General features: G+C 40.4%; 1 protein-coding gene across 1 annotated transcript in view; it reads right to left on the bottom strand.

Annotated features, from left to right (window-relative positions):
- ttn.1 (titin, tandem duplicate 1) overlaps nucleotides 1-17,046 on the bottom strand; it is a 394,831-nt gene that overhangs the window by 185,909 nt on the left and 191,876 nt on the right. Inside the window, 23 exon segments of the mRNA XM_051930464.1 lie at nucleotides 281-358; nucleotides 1,025-1,102; nucleotides 1,276-1,353; nucleotides 1,642-1,719; nucleotides 4,000-4,077; nucleotides 4,210-4,287; nucleotides 4,551-4,628; nucleotides 4,938-5,015; nucleotides 5,152-5,229; nucleotides 5,497-5,574; nucleotides 6,801-6,878; nucleotides 7,014-7,091; nucleotides 7,393-7,470; nucleotides 8,822-8,902; nucleotides 9,556-9,633; nucleotides 9,795-9,872; nucleotides 10,167-10,244; nucleotides 11,358-11,435; nucleotides 11,618-11,695; nucleotides 14,133-14,222; nucleotides 15,351-15,428; nucleotides 16,431-16,508; nucleotides 16,650-16,727. Of these exon segments, the coding sequence (XP_051786424.1) occupies nucleotides 281-358; nucleotides 1,025-1,102; nucleotides 1,276-1,353; nucleotides 1,642-1,719; nucleotides 4,000-4,077; nucleotides 4,210-4,287; nucleotides 4,551-4,628; nucleotides 4,938-5,015; nucleotides 5,152-5,229; nucleotides 5,497-5,574; nucleotides 6,801-6,878; nucleotides 7,014-7,091; nucleotides 7,393-7,470; nucleotides 8,822-8,902; nucleotides 9,556-9,633; nucleotides 9,795-9,872; nucleotides 10,167-10,244; nucleotides 11,358-11,435; nucleotides 11,618-11,695; nucleotides 14,133-14,222; nucleotides 15,351-15,428; nucleotides 16,431-16,508; nucleotides 16,650-16,727 (1,809 nt within the window).

The following is a 17,046-nucleotide window of genomic DNA, read 5'->3' on the forward strand; positions in this document are numbered from 1 at the left end:
GTGAGTGTCTGACGCTGACAATGGGATGGCCGTAAAGGTATTCATGGATACCTTTGAGGGGCGTCTTTTCCTCCTTTTTAAGAACAGCATGTTTTTCGTTGACCCCCACTTTGAAAACAAGTTAAAAATGACTATACTTAGAATGACTGAGCCGCAGTTAAAAAAATGAAAGAGGAAAGAAATGTGAACACTGATGAGCAAACAAAACAAAAGATGTAGGGAATCACACGTGAGCGTCTGAAGCTGAAAATGGGATAGCCAGAATGGTATTCATGGATACCTTTGGGAGGCGCCTTTTCCTCCTTTTTAAGGATGACGTGTTTTTCTTCTTCGATTAATTTCTTTGTTATCTCAGGCACTTAAGAAAAAGAAAACAAAAAAAAAAACAATTCATGAAAGAAAACGATGCTTGATATTAGATGGAAAATGAAAGGCGGATGGAAGATAGCGTGATTGGAAAAGATGGACGAGAAGAAAAAGTGAAACTGGAAATGCTCACAGAAGCACTTCATTAGCGCCCAGGATGTCTTTTAGTCAGTTTCTTGCAAAATGAAAAGGAATGACGGGGACAATGGATACCACAGAGAGGGATGATGACAATGATGTTATAACTACCTGCGGGAGGTGCACCTTCTCTCTTTTTAGGAACAGGGACTGCTTCTTCTAGAATTACTGTCTTTGCTATCTCAGGCACTTTAAAAACAAATATATTTGTTTAGATTTATAAAAGAAACTTGAGAAGAAGAAGAAGAAGAAGAAAAAGAAGAAGAAGAAGAAGAAATAATCCAAATAATGTAAAACTAAGATTGATGTAATCAAAAGACCAAGCGAGGTTGGAGGCTTGTCAGGAAAGAGCTCATGATCATGTCTCACCAACACACACGCTGTATGCACAATTAGATGGTTTAATGATATTCAAGTAATTTCACAGACAAACAAAAATTAAGATGTGGTCACCAAGTCTGGTGATGAATGGATGAAGACATGTGATAATGCTGCTGATGATAACGAGATCTTTGGGCACCTTTAGAAGGTGCCACTTCCTCCTTTTTGTAAATAAGAACCTTTTCTTCTGAGATGGTGACCTTTGTCACCTCAGGCACTTTAAAAACAAATAAAAACAACTTTACTTAGAGTGACTGACCTGCAGTTAAAAAATGAACGAGGAAAGAAAGACAAACACTGATGGGCAAACACAAAACAAAAGACACTGGCACTCGCGTGTGAGCGTCTGGAGCTGATAAATGGGATGGCCGTAATGGTATTTATGGATACCTTTGGGAGGCGCCTTTTCCTCCTTTTTAAGAATGACGTGTTTTTCTTCTTCAATTATTTTCTTTGTAATCTCAGGCACTTAAGAAAAAAGGGAAAAACAAAAAATAATTTATGAAAGAAAGCAACGCACAATATTAAATGGAGAATGGAAGGCAAATGAGAGATAGTATGATTGGAAAAGATGGAAGAAACTGAAAGATGAAACTGTGGTTGTCCACAGACATATTTCAGTAGCACACAGGACACCTTTTAGATGAACTAATCACTTTTTTGCAGACTAAAAATAAATGGCAGAAACAAATGGCCTGATGCTCACTAGACAAAGTGACATGATGATGATGATGATGACAATGGTGTTACGAGTACCTGCGGGAGGTGCACCTTCCCTCATTTTAGGAACAGGAATTGCTTCTTCTACAATTACTCTCCTTGTTATCTCAGGTGCTTTAAAAACAAATACATTTGCTTAGAATTATAAACAAGCCTGAGAAGAGAAGAAGAAGAATAATGTGAAGAAGAAGATGATGAAGAAGAAGAAGAAGAAGAAGAAGAAGAGGACACTTGTGGAAATGTCTCATCAACACACAATGTGTACACGATTAGATGGTTTAATGATTTTGTTGTAATGTCACAGGCAGACGAGGATGAGGTGTCTGATGATGACGGCTGGATGAAGACGCGTGATAGTGCCGAGGTCGACAATGGGATCTTTGAATACCTTTAGGAGGTGCCACTTCCTCCTGTTTGGTTATGAGAACCTTTTCTTCTGAGATGGCCATCTTTGTCACCTCATGCACTTAAAAAACAAATTAAAAATGACTACACTTAGAATGACTGAGCCGCAGATAAAAAATAAAAGAGGAAAGAAACGTGATGAGCAAACAAAACGGAAACTGTAGGGGAATCACACGTGAGTGTATGAAGCTGAAAATGGGATGGCCGTAATGGTATTTATGGATACCTTTGGGAGGTGCCTTTTCCTCCTTTTTAAGAATGACGTGTTTTTCTTCTTCGATTATTTTCTTTGTTATCTCAGGCACTTAAGAAAAAAAGGAAAAAACAAAAAACAATTCATGAAAGAAAGCAACGCACGATATTCAATGGAGAATGGAAGGCAAATGGAAGATAGCGTGATTGGAAAACATGTATGAAAGAGCAAGATGAAACTGGGGATGCTCATGGAAATATTTCAGAGGTGCACAGGACGTCTTTTAGTTGGACAAAATACTTTTTGCAGAATAAAAATGAACGGCAAGGACATCAGAAACAAATCGCCTGATGCTCACTTGACAGAGTGACATGATGATGATGATGATGAAGAACATGACAATGGTGTTACGAGTACCTGTAGGAGGTGCACCATCCCTCATTTTAGGAACAGGAATTGCTTCTTCTACAATTACTCTCCTTGTTATCTCAGGTGCTTTAAAGACAAATACATTTGCTTAGAATTATAAACAAGCCTGAGAAGAGAAGAAGAAGAATAATGTGAAGAAGAAGAAGAAGAAGAGGGAGAAAGGCAAAAAAAATATAAACTGAGACTTGCGTAACAAAAACACCAAACAAGGATGAGGGCCTGTCAGGAAAGCACTTGTGGAAATGTCTCACCAACACACAATGTGTACATGATTAGATGGTTTAATGATTTTGTTGTAATGTCACAGGCAGACGAGCATGAGGTGTCTGATGATGACGGCTGGATGAAGACGCGTGATAGTGCCGAGAGAGACAATGGGATCTATGAGTACCTTTAGGAGGTGCCACTTCCTCCTGTTTGGTTATGAGAAACTTTTCTTCTGAGATAGCCATCTTTGTCACCTCAGGCACTTGGAAAACAAATTAAAAATGACTACACTTAGAATGACTGAGCCGCAGATAAAAAATAAAAGAGGAAAGAAACGTGATGAGCAAACAAAACGGAAACTGTAGGGGAATCACACGTGAGCATCTGAAGCTGAAAATGGGATGGCCATAATGGTATTTATGGATACCTTTGGGAGGCGCCTTTTCCTCCTTTTTAAGGATGACGTGTTTTTCTTCTTCGATTATTTTCGTTGTTATCTCAGGCACTTAAGAAAAAAAGGAAAAAACAAAAAGCAATTCATGAAAGAAAGCAACGCACGATATTAAATGGAGAATGGAAGGAAAATGGGAGATAGCGTGATTGGAAAACATGTATGAAAAGAGCAAGATGAAACTGGGGATGCTCATGGAAATATTTCAGAGGCGCACAGGACGTCTTTTAGTTGGACTAAATACTTTTTGCAGAATAAAAATGAACGGCAAGGACATCAGAAACAAATCGGCTGATGCTCACTCGACAGAGTGACATGATAATGATGATGATGAAGAACATGACAATGGTGTTACGAGTACCTGCGGGAGGTGCAACTTCCCTCATTTTAGGAACAGGAATTGCTTCTTCTACAATTACTCTCCTTGTTATCTCAGGTGCTTTAAAGACAAATACATTTGCTTAGAATTATAAAAGAAGCTTGAGAGTAGAAGAAGAAGAAAGACAAATAGAATGGAGTCACAAAAGACCAAGCGAGGATGGAGGTCTGTCTAGGAAATGCTTATGAAAAATGTCTCGTCAGCATACACACAACGTGTGCAATGTAATTTCACACACAGACAAAGAAGAACATGTGAGAACTATGGACGGGGTGTCTGATGATGAGTGGATGAAGATACGCAGTGATGCTGATGGTAATGTCTGAGTACCTTTTGGAAGTAACACTTCCTCCTTTTTGGAAACAAGAACCTTTTCTTCTGAGATGACCGTCTTTGTCACCTCAGGCACTTTAAGACAACAAAATAAATAAATAAATAACTAGACTTAGAATGAGCATTCAAAAGATAAAAAGTGAGCACTGATGGTGCATGAACGTCTGAAGGTGATGATGGGATGGCTGCCATGGTGTTTAAGGATACCTTTGGGAGGCGCCTTTTCCTGCTTTTTAAGAACGACGTGTTCTTCTTCGGTGATTACTCTCTTTGTAATCTCAGGCACTTAAGGTAAAGAAAACAGAAACAATTCATGAAAGCAGAGCTACGCTCGACGTTAAATGGAAAATGGATTGCGGATGGAACATAGTGGGATTGGAAAAGATGTAAGAAAGGTGAAGATGAAGCTGGGATCGCTCATGAAAACACGTCACTGGCCCAGAGGACATCGCTTAGTTGGACTAATAATGACAGGGCAATGGATACAAATCACCTGATGCTGACTAGACAGGGTGGCATGATGATGGTGACAATGACAGTACGAGTACCTGTGGGAGGTGCGCTTTCTCTTGTTTTAGGGACAGTGATTGTTTCTTCTAGAATTACTCTCTTTTCTATCGCAGGTTCTTTAAAAACAAATACATTCGTTTAGAATTATAAAACAAGCCTGAGAGGAGAATAAGAAGAATAAATGAAGAAGAAGAAGAAGAAGAAGGGGAAGGACTGGTGCAACAAAATGGCCGAATGAAGAAGATGGCCTGTCTGGAAAGAACTTGTGGAAATATCTCACCAACACAAACGCTGTATGGATGATTAGTTGGTTTAATGAATTTCGACTAATTTCATGGACAAACAAACAATAAGATGGGGTATCTTATCATGACAGGATGAAGACGTGTGGTAATGCCGATGATGATAACGAGATCTTTGGGTACCTTTAGGAGGCGCCACTTTCTCCTTTTTGGAAACGAGAACCTTTTCTTCTGAGATGGCCATCTTTGCTATTTCAGGAACTTTCAAAACAGATAAAAAACAATTATACTAAGAATGACTGAGCTGAAGTTGAAAAATGAAAAGAAATGTGAGCACTGATGGTGTGCAAGGACCTGAAGCTGAAAATGGGATGAACGTAATGGCATTTGCGGATACCTTTAGGAGGCGCCTTTTCCTCTTTTTTATGAATGATGTACTTTTCTTCCGTGATTATTTTCTTTGTAATCTCAGGCGCTTTAAAAAAATTTAAAAAAAAACAACTTATGAAGGAAGACCTTTGGTTGATGTCAAATGGGATAATGGAAAGCAGATGGAAAAGAGCGTGATTGGAAAAGATGTAACACACTCATGAAAACACGTCACCAGCGCATGGGATAACTTTTAGTTGGACTAATCACTTTCTCGAAGAGTCAAAATAAATGACAGGGACAATGGATACAAATCGCCTGATGCTCACTAGACAGAGTGACATGGTGAGGATGACAATGGCGTTACGAGTACCTGCGGGAGGTGCACCTTCCCTCGTTTTAGGAGCAATGATGGCTTCTTCTTGAATTACTCTCTTTGTTATCTCAGGTGCTTTAAAAACAAATACATCTGTTTAGAATTATAAAACAAGCCAGAGAGGAGGAGGAGAAGAAGAAGAAGAAGAAGAAGAAGAAGAAGGAGGAGGAGGACAAACAATATAAAAATGAGACTGGTGTAATAAAATGACCAAGTGAAGATGGAAGCATGTCAAGAAAGCGCTCATGAAAATATCTCACCAACACACATGCTGTTTGCACGTTTAGATTGATTGATTTAGATTCAACAGTTTTCTAATAATTTCATGGACAAACAATACGATTAGTGGGCACCAAGCATGGGGTGTGTCTGATAATGACTGGATGAAGGCAACTGGTGATGCTGATGATGATAACAGGATCTTTAGGTACCTTTAGGAGGCACCACCTCCTCCTTTTTGGTTATGAGAACCGTTTCTTCTGAGATGGTCACCTCAGGCACTTAAAAAACAAGTTAAAAAAGGACTATACTTAGAATGACTGAACAACAGTTAAAAAATGGAAGAAATGTCAGCACTGATGGTGCGTGAGCATCTGAAGTTGTAAGCGGGATGGCCGTAACGTTATTTGTGAATACCTTTGGCAGGTGCTTTTTTGTCTTTTTTAAGAACAACGTGTTTTTCTTCGGTGATTATTGTCTTTGTAATCTCAGGCACTTGAGAGAAAGAATAAAAAACAATTCATGAAAGAACTTGATGTGAAATTGAAAATGAACAGCAAATGGAGTGTAGAGTGACTGGAAAAGATGTAAGAGAGGCGTAGATGAAACTGGGGAAGCTCATCAAAACATCTCACTAGCAAATGCACTGCAGGACAGCTTTTAGTTGGGCTCATCACTAATCTCGCAGCATAAAAATAAATGAGGTGGACAACTGATACAAAAGGCACAGTGCTCACTAGACAAAGCGGCACAATGATGATGACGATGATGACAATGGCGTTATGAGTGCCTGTGGGAGGTGCAACTTCCCTTGCTTTAGGGACAGAGATCTTTTCTTCTTGAATTATTCTCTTTGTTATCTCAGGGGCTTAAAAAACAAATACATTTGTTTAGAATTATAGAATAAGCCTGAGAGAAGAAGAAGAAGACGAAAGAGGAAGAGGAGAACAAATAATGTTAAACTGAGACTGATGTAATAAATTGACCAAGCAAGGATGGAGGCCTGTGACGAAAGCGGTCATGGAATTGTCTGACCAACAAACACACAATAGTATGATGATGATAACGGTATCTTTGAGTACCTTTAGGAGGCACCACCTCCTCCTTTTTGGTTATGAGAACCGTTTCTTCTGAGATGGCCATCTTTGTCACCTCAGGCACTTTAAAAACAAATAAAAAAGGACTATACTTAGAATGACTGAGCAACAGTTCAAAAATGAAAGAAATGTCAGCGTTGATGGTGCGTGAGCATTAGAAGCTAAAAACAGGATGGCCGTAACGTTATTTGTGAATACCTTTGGCAGGTGCTTTTTCGTCTTTTTTAGGAACAACGTGTTTTTCTTCAGTGATCATTGTCTTTGTAATCTCAGGCACTTAAGAGAAAGAATAAAAAACAATTCATGAAAGAACACGTATGCTTGATGTGAAATGGAAAATGAACAGCAAATGGAGCGTAGAGTGACTTGTAAAGATGTAAGAGAGGCGTAGATGAAACTGAGGAAGCTCATCAAAACATCTCACTAGCAAACGCACAGGACAGCTTTTTAGTTGGGCTCATCACTAATCTCACAGAATAAAAATAAATGAGGTGGACAACTGATACAAAATGCACAGTGCTCACTAGACAAAGTGGCACAATGATGATGACGATGATGACAATGGCGTTATGAGTACCTGTGGGAGGTGCAACTTCCCTTGCTTTAGGGACAGAGATCTTTTCTTCTTGAATTACTCTCTTTGTTATCTCAGGTGCTTAAAAAACAAATATATTTGTTTAGAATTATAAAATAAGCCTGAGATGATGATGATGATGATGATGAGGAGGAGGAGGAGGAGAAGAAGAAGAACAAGAAGAAGAAGAAGGGCAAACAATATAAAAATGAGACTGGTGTAATAAATTGACCAAGTGAAGATGGAAGCACGTCAAGAAAGCGCTCATGAAAAAGTCTCACCGACACACATGGTGTTTGCACGTTTAGATTGTTCAATGGTTTTCTAGAGGCTTAAAAACAAATACATTTGTTGAGAATTATAGAATAAGCCTGAGAGAAGAAGAAGAAGATGAAGAAGAAGAAGGAGGAAGAGGAGAACAAATAATGTTAAACTGAGACTGATGTAATAAATTGACCAAGCAAGGATGGAGGCCTGTGACGAAAGCAGCCATGGAATTGTCTGACCAACACACACACACACTGTACGCACAATTAGATGGCTTAATGATTTTCTACTAATTTCATGAACAAACAAACAAGATGGTGGGCACCAAGCACAGGATGCCTGGTGGTGACTGCATGAAGGCAAGTGGTGATGCTGATGATGATAACGGGATCTTTGAGTACCTTTAGGAGGCACCACCTCCTCCTTTTTGGTTATGAGAACCGTTTCTTCTGAGATGGCCATCTTTGTCACCTCAGGCACTTTAAAAACAAATAAAAAAAGGACTTGCTTTAGGGACAGCGATCTTTTCTTCATGAATTACTCTCTTTGTTATCTCAGGTGCTTAAAAAACAAATATATTTGTTTAGAATTATAAAATAAGCCTGAGATGATGATGATGACGATGATGATGAGGAGGAGGAGGAGAAGAAGAAGAAGAAGAACAAGAAGAAGAAGAAGAAGGGCAAACAATATAAAAATGAGACTGGTGTAATAAATTGACCAAGTGAAGATGGAAGCACGTCAAGAAAGCGCTCATGAAAAAGTCTCACCGACACACATGGTGTTTGCACGTTTAGATTGCTCAATGGTTTTCTAGAGGCTTAAAAACAAATACATTTGTTTAGAATTATAGAATAAGCCTGAGAGAAGAAGAAGAAGACGACGACGAAGAAGAAGAAGAAGAAGAAGGAAGAGGAGAACAAATAATGTTAAACTGAGACTGATATAATAAATTGACCAAGCAAGGATGGATGCCTGTGATGAAAGCAGCCATGGAATTGTCTGACCAACACACACACTGTACGCACAATTAGATGGCTTAATGATTTTCTACTAATTTCATGAACAAACAAACAAGATGGTGGGCACCAAGCACAGGATGCCTGGTGGTGACTGCATGAAGGCAAGTGGTGATGCTGATGATGATAACGGGATCTTTGAGTACCTTTAGGAGGCATCACCTCCTCCTTTTTGGTTATGAGAACCTTTTCTTCTTCTGAGATAGCCATCTTTGTCACCTCAGGTACTTTAAAAACACAAAATAAAAAATAACTCTACTTAGAATGACTAAGGAACAGTTAAAAATAAAAGAAGAACTAAAAAAAATATGAACTCTAATGGGCAAGCAAAACAAAAAGGCAGCGACGTGGAGCTGATAATGGGATGGCCGCAATGGTGTTTAAGGATACCTTTAGGAGGCGCCTTTTCCTCCTTTTTAAGAACGACATGCTTTTCTTCTGCGATTGTTTTCTTTGTAATCACTTCAGAACAAGAAAGAAAACAAAACAATTTAAGAAAGACATCAAACAGAAAAATGAAATGGCGTGAATGGAAAAGATGCAAGAAAGGCGAAGGTGAAGCTGGGTGAGCTCATGTGAAGATCTCCCTAACACACAGGATATCTTTTGGTTGCACTAGTCACATTTTCGGAGAATCAAAATAAATGACGGGCTGCAATGGATAGAAACTGCCTGATGATCACTAGACAACAAGACCAAAAAGATGGAGGCCGGTCAGGAAAGCACTAATGGAAATGTCTCATTAACACACACACGCTGTACGCATGATTAGATGGTGTAGGGACAATACAGACACGATGACGGCACCAAACACGGGGTGGGTGCCTGATGGATGAAGACATGTGGTAATGCTGATGATGGTAACAGGATCTTTGGGTACCTTTAGGAGGTGCCACGTCCTCTCTTTTGGAAATCAGAACCTTTTCTTCTGATATGGCTATCTTTGTCACCTCAGGAACTTTAAAAAACAAATGCAAAAATAATACACTTAGAATGAACGGTGAAAGGAGAAAGAAACGTGAGCACTGATGGGCAAATACAAAACAAAAGACAATGGGACTCGTGCGTAATGGTCGGCAGGTGATAATGGGATGGCAGTAATGGTGGATTTGTGGGTACCTTTGGGAGGCGCCTTTTCCTCCTTCTTAAGAACTACGTATTCTTCTTCTCTGATTATTTTCTTTGTAATCTCAGGCACTTAAGGAAAAGAAACAAAAAAACAATTTATGAAAGAAGAGCTACGCTCGACGTTAAATGGACAGTGGATGGAAGACTGCGAGACTGGAAAAGATGTAAGAAAGGTGAAGGTGAACCTGGATGTGTTCATGACAAACAATGTTCAACTAGCACACAGCACATCTGTAAGTTGGACTAATCACATTCTCGCAGAATAAAACTCAACGACAGGGTTGATGGGTACAAATTGCCTGATGCTCACTGGACAGAATGGCATGATGATGATGATGATGATGACAATGGCGTTATGAGTACCTGCAGGCGGTGCACCTTCCCTTGCTTTAGGAACAGGGACCTTCTCTTCTTGAATTAGTCTCTTTGTTATCTCAGGTGCTTTAAAATAAATACATACTGTGTGCTTAGAATTATGAAACAAGCATGATAGAAGAAGAAGAAGAAGAAGAAGAAGAAGAAGAAGAAGAAGAAGAAGAAGAAGAAGGAGGTGGAGGAGGACAAATTATATAAAGCTGTGACTGGGGTAAGAAAATGGAGAAGCAAGGATGGAAGCCTGTCAAGAAAGGGCTCATGAAAATGTCTCCTCAGTATGCACAGCTAGACGGATGAACGGTTTTCTAGTAACTTCACGGACAAACAAACAAGAAGATGTGGACACCAAGCCTGATGGTGACGGTCGGATGAGTGCACGTGGTAAAGCTGATGATAATAATGAGATCTTTGAGTACCTTTGGGAGGTGCCTTTTCCTCCTTCTTAAGAACTACGTATTCTTCTTCTCTGATTATTTTCTTTGTAATCTCAGGCACTTAAGGGAAAGAAACAAAAAAACAATTTATGAAAGAAGAGCTTCGCTCGACGTTAAATGGACAGTGGATGGAAGACTGCGAGACTGGAAAAGATGTAAGAAAGGTGAAGGTGAACCTGGACGTGTTCATGACAATGTTCCACTAGCGCACAGCACATCTGTAAGTTGGACTAATCACATTCTCGCAGAATAAAACTCAACGACAGGGATGATGGGTACAAATTGCCTGATGCTCACTGGACAGAACGGCATGATGATGATGATGATGATGACAATGGCGTTATGAGTACCTGCAGGAGGTGCACCTTCCCTTGCTTTAGGAACAGGGACCTTCTCTTCTTGAATTAGTCTCTTTGTTATCTCAGGTGCTTTAAAATAAGTACATACTGTGTGCTTAGAATTATGAAACAAGCCTGATAGAAGAAGAAGAAGAAGAAGGAGGAGGCGGAGGAGGACAAATTATATAAAGCTGTGACTGGGGTAAGAAAATGGAAAAGCAAGGATGGAAGCCTGTCAAAAAAGCGCTCATGAAAATGTCTCCTCAGTATGCACAGCTAGACGGATGAACGGTTTTCTAGTAACTTCACGGACAAACAAACAAGAAGATGTGGACACCAAGCCTGATGATGACGGTCGGATGAGCGCACGTGGTAAAGCTGATGATAATAATGAGATCTTTGAGTACCTTTAGGAGGCACCACTTCCTCCTTTTTGGATATGAGAACCCTTTCTTCTGAGATGGCAATCTTTGGCATTTCAGGTACTTTAAAAACAAATCATTTGAAAAATAATTATAATTTTGAAATTAAGAAATTCTACAGACACACGATGGATACAAATGTACATGGACAGGTGTATTTTGAATAATGCAGACACAACAAATGAGGAGCATCTGATTGGGACATAATGGGGAGGAGCGATGGTGACAATGGCAGTTCTCTGTACCTTTAGGAGGAACCACTTCCTCCTTTTTATGAAGGATGACCATCTCTTCTAGGATTGCTTTCTTTGAAACCTCGGGCGCTTTAAACACAAATGAAAATGACATTTAATTAGAAATATAAAACAGGCCTAGGAGCAAAGAAAGCAAAACAGCAAAAGAGACAGTAAAGCGTAATGAAGCGATGTGCAAAAAGCCAGCTATAAAATAAAATAATTCAATGGGCAAGTGTAAGCGAAAAGATGCAAAATTCCTCCAGAAGGAGAGGCGTGATGACGCTGGTGACAGTGGAATCTGTCTGTACCTTTAGGAGGCGCCACTTCCTCCATTTTGAGAACATGGATCTGGTCTTCTGGAATTACTGTCTTTGTAATGACAGGCGCTTTAAAAATAATGGATTGAAAATTTACATTTATTTAGGCACCAGCATGGCAACAAAAAAAAAAAATGAAAAAGCAGTGTGGCGAAGGCAATGTGAAATGAATAAAAATCAAAGAGAGAAAAATAAGCACCAAAAACTGAAAGAAACTTGGCCAGAGAATGCTCATGGATGACTACCAGTAGTGCGCAATGTGGACATGGAAGACGGAGAACAAGACGCAGAAGCCGACTGGAAGCAGAGACCTAATGGTGAAGGTGATGATGACGATGATGATGACGATAAGAATGTTATTTATAGGTACCTTTAGGTGGCGCCACTTCCTCCTTTTTAGGAATGTGGACCGTTTCTTCTGGGAGTATTTTCTTTTCAATTTTGGGTGCTTTAAAACAATCAATGGAAAATGACCAGATTTAAAATTATTAAAAATAGTACGAGAGACAAAAAAGCAAACGGCAGAACAGAAAGAGTGGCGTGAGATTTGTGCAGCAAATGGTGGTAGACAGAGAGCGATGTGAGGAGCACTAGATACTAGAGCTTCATGGACACAGACTCGAGATGGACTGCTGATGAGTGAAGATAGAGAGGCACAGTGACGACGACGATGATGATGATGGAATTTAAGTACCTCTAGGAGGTGCCACTTCCTCTTTTATAAAAACTGTCGTCCATTCTTCCCGGATTACTTTTTCAGGCACTTAAAAAAAACAATTTGCTTAGAATTACAAAAAAGAGACATGGGAGCAACATGAGAGGAATGTTTTTTAAGCATATGTATGAAGGGCGGGACAATAGGGAAGAAACGTTCTTTATGTGCAACCAGGTCTCCCCATGGAGAAGTTTCATTAGCATACATACTGAAAAAACACGTAACGAGATTAGCAGAAAATCACAAACCAGACAGAGTGCGGCAAATCTAATTGGATGGATAGGTGTGATGATGACGATGATAATGTGACTAATATCATTCTGTGTACCTTTTGGTGGCTCAGCTTCCTCAATTTCTGGAGCAAGAAAAATTTCTGTAATTGTTTTCTTTGTCATCTCGGGCACTTTAGAAAAATCAAATCGAAATAATTCACTTTAGTATTTAAAGAATGGAGTCGGTGACAAGAGAAAGGTGATGTAGCGACAGGAGTGAGAAAGAAATGGACAGCAGGCGCAATTGGCCCGCAGTGCCGACAGCTTTGTGTGTTCTTTGCAAGTTTTGTAGACAAACACAAAAGACAAAAACAACACTCAGAGAACCAAATGAAAGTTTAGAGACGTGACAAATCGAGCACGATAATGATGATGATGATGACTCAGCGTAGAGATGGAATGGTGACTGTGATGTTTCAAAGTACCTTTGGGAGGCGCCATTTCCTCCTTTTTAGTAACGGATATCTTTTCTTCAATGATTATTTTCTTTTTTACCTCTGGTGCTTAAAAAAAATAAAAAGTATGAAATAAATGTGTTGAGAATTACAAGAGCGCCTTAAAAGATTTATGTGAATCATTAATGGTTAATAATTAAAACTAACATGGAAATACTGACGGAATTCATCCATGTTATTGCCTAGGGACAGAAGTTATACCATCCTGAGCCGTAAGGCAAAGCTCTCAATTTACTGGTCGATCTATGTTCCTACCCTCACCTATGGTCATGAGCTATGGGTAGTGACCGAAAGAACGAGATCGCGAATACAAGCGGCTGAAATGAGTTTCCTCCGCAGGGTGTCTGGGCTCTCCCTTAAAGATAGGGTGAGAAGCTCAGAGTAGAGCCGCTGCTCCTCCGCATCGAGAGGAGTCAGATGAGGTGGCTCGGGCATCTGATCAGGATGCCTCCTGGACGCCTCCCTGGTGAGGTGTTCCGGGCACGTCCAACCGGGAGGAAGCCCCCGGGGAAGACCCAGGACACACTGGAGGGACTATGTCTCCCGGCTGGCCTGGGAACGTCTCGGGATTCTCCCGGAAGAGCTAGAAAAAGTGGCCGGGGAGAGGGAAGTCTGGGAATCTCTGCTCAAGCTGCTGCACCCGCGACCCGACCTCGGATAAGCGGAAGAGGATGGATGGATGGATGGACAGTGTTCAGATGTCAGCACAGAACACAATGGTAATGACTAGTAATGACAATGGGTCATACTGGCCTTTCAGCGTACCTTTAGGAAGCACCACCACCACCACCTCTTCCTCTAGTTTCTGAGAGGCAGCTTTTTCTTCTTGGATTGCTTTCTCTGTAATTTTCCGCACTTTAAAAATATTCAGTGGAAACGACCAGATCTATACTAATAAAAGGTAAAGCCCTCACTGACTCAGTCACTGACTGACTGACTGACTCACTCATCACTAATTCTCCAACTTCCCGTGTAGGTGGAAGGCTGAAATTTGGCAGGCTCATTCCTTACAGCTTACTTACAAAAGTTAGGCAGGTTTCATTTCGAAATTCTACGCGTAATGGTCATAACTGGAACCTCCTTTTTGTCCATATACTGTAATAGACTGCAGCTCGATGGTAGTGGGAGGCGGAGTTGCGCATCACGTCATCACGCCTCCCACGTAATCACGTGAACTGACTGTGAACGCAGTACGTAGAAAACAAGGAAGAGCCCCAAAGAGTGCTGAAGAAAACATTCATTACACAATTAAGTGCAGCTACTGCGGAAACAAAGTACGGTGTAAACCGTAAGTTTAAATTAAGTTTATAGAAATGCTCCCCCTGCCGTTCGCAATACCATATTCACGACATACAAGTTTAATGAGAAGACACGAGGTATAAACGAGACTTTGGATCACTTTGTAACGGAGTTAAAATTGCTGTATGTGTATGTATATATGTGCATATGTATATATGTATATGTGTGTGTGTATGTATGTGTGTATATGCATGTGTATATATATATGTTGTTATGTATATATATATATATGCATATATGTATATATATATGTATATGTAGATATGTATATATATATGTATATGTATATATATGTTTACATAACCTCTTTAACACACTACTTCTCCGCTGCGAAGTGCGGGTATTTTGCTAGTTTAGAATAAAACAAACAAGGCTCAAAGAAGAAGGGTGAGAAGTACATTAGAACACTCCAGACGAGGACAGGCCATTCAGCCCAACAAAGCTCGCCAGTCCTATCCACTTATTTCTTCCAAAAAAACATCAAGTCGAGTTTTGAAAGTCCCTAATGTCTTAGTCTACCCCAATGGACGTGCGTTTCCTCAAGTGACTGCTTTTTTTGCTCATTTAGTGGACAAACTACAAAGAAGACGACAACACAAAGACGACAACACAACATTTAGTGACACTGAAGAGAGCCAGCATGATGCTGAATGAAAGAGAAATACAAGATGGTTTTGGGGGTACCTTTGGGAGGGGCCACTTCCTCCTTTTTGGGAACAGGGACCTTTTCTTCGGCCATCGCTTTCTTTGTCACTTCTGGCACTTTAAAAAAACATTTCATTACAAAGATTGTTGTTTACAAAGATCAAGGTTGAAGGATAACAGGGCAACACTGCAGACAAACAGTTCAGGCTGGAGCCATGCCGTTCGGTTCGCTCACACGACACACACAGTCCACTGACACAGACAGAAGATAAAAGCAAGATGGCAAAGATGGTCCACTTGGTGATGTCGCGATGGGGAAAGAACAGGCTAATGTCACGGTGGACATGTACCTGGGCAAGGGGCCATTTCCTTCTTTTTGGGAACTGGGACCTGCTCTTTGAATACATCAGGCACTTTGAAAACACATAATTGTGCAGAGTCAGTCACATAGTGAGGTGGAACTGCACTGCTATGACAAGCAAAGCTGAACCGACATGTTCAAGACACACAGGTCACAGAAACACACAAATGTCATTAAAGTGACAGCACTTCCATGAACACATGGAGCCAAGCTCTGCACCTCTCTAGCCACTTTTGATTGTGTGCTCTGAGAAAAGTGCAGTAAAGGTCAAGATTATGGACAGAGGTTGAGAGCAGCCCATTTCTGGTATTTGGCTATATCGTCCATTAAGGTCTAGGGATTGGTTTTTAGGGGTATGAGGTAGGCTTTAGATTTAGTGCTCTACATAACATGACCTGAAAAAAATAGAGACAGAGAAAAATAGTGACAAGACGGACCCAGACAGAAATGCTTGGGGATACAAAGACTTTCAGAGCAAAGGACTTTTAATTACCAACAATGCAAGATGGAGGACTGATTCCTTACTAGAAGTGGGGACCTTGTCCTCAGTGATATCAGTCACTTTAAAGATTTAAACAAAGAAAGCGGTGACAGCTGGGCAGAAGACAATAAACACGAACATACACTAACAGACAACATGACAGCAAAACAGTAAGAGAACAAAGAGTCCTGCTTGACAAACATAAGCTCATGTGAAGAAAGAGAGAAGACACAGAGGTGGTGGAGCACACCTCATAAGAGACAAAAGACCAAAATACCTTTAACTGGCGGCACAGGAGTGACTTCCTCCTTTTTGGGGACAGCTACAGGTTCGGCCTTCTTTGCAACTTCGGCAACTTTAAGAAACAGTTCAGATTTAGGAGACAGGGACAAAAGGCGGAAGACACAACAAACACCAGAGCAGAACACGGTGAAGCACACAAGTGGCGAGAAGAAGAGAAGAGAGCGGAGAAGCAGCACAACACACTCTGAAGTACCTTTCACTGGGGGGACGGGTTCTTTCTTGGGAGCAACAGCAGGTTTGGCTTCCTCGATTTTCTTTGGTACTTCTGGCACTTTTAAAGAACAGGTCAGGTTTAGCTTAAGTCACCCCTCAATTGTCATTAAGAAAAGTGTGAATATATACAAAAAGAGACATCACATGGATATTGAAGAACATCAAAGAACTAACAAGACACAAAATACAGTAATACTTGTTATTGATACTCAAAACCCCTTCGGCCCTTTGCTTTAGCAATCTATTTTCTTAGCAGTGGCAGTAAAGCAGCAGATGAAAACATAATGTTGGGGACATAGCAATGCAGCAAAAGCCCAGAAAGTCGTAGGAATTCGCCAGGCTAATACAGTTGAGCACTTCAAAAAACTGCTAAAAAC

The sequence above is a fragment of the Erpetoichthys calabaricus genome, chromosome 8 (genome assembly GCF_900747795.2).
Source record: "Erpetoichthys calabaricus chromosome 8, fErpCal1.3, whole genome shotgun sequence".
NCBI classification, from domain to species: Eukaryota; Metazoa; Chordata; class Cladistia; order Polypteriformes; family Polypteridae; genus Erpetoichthys; species Erpetoichthys calabaricus.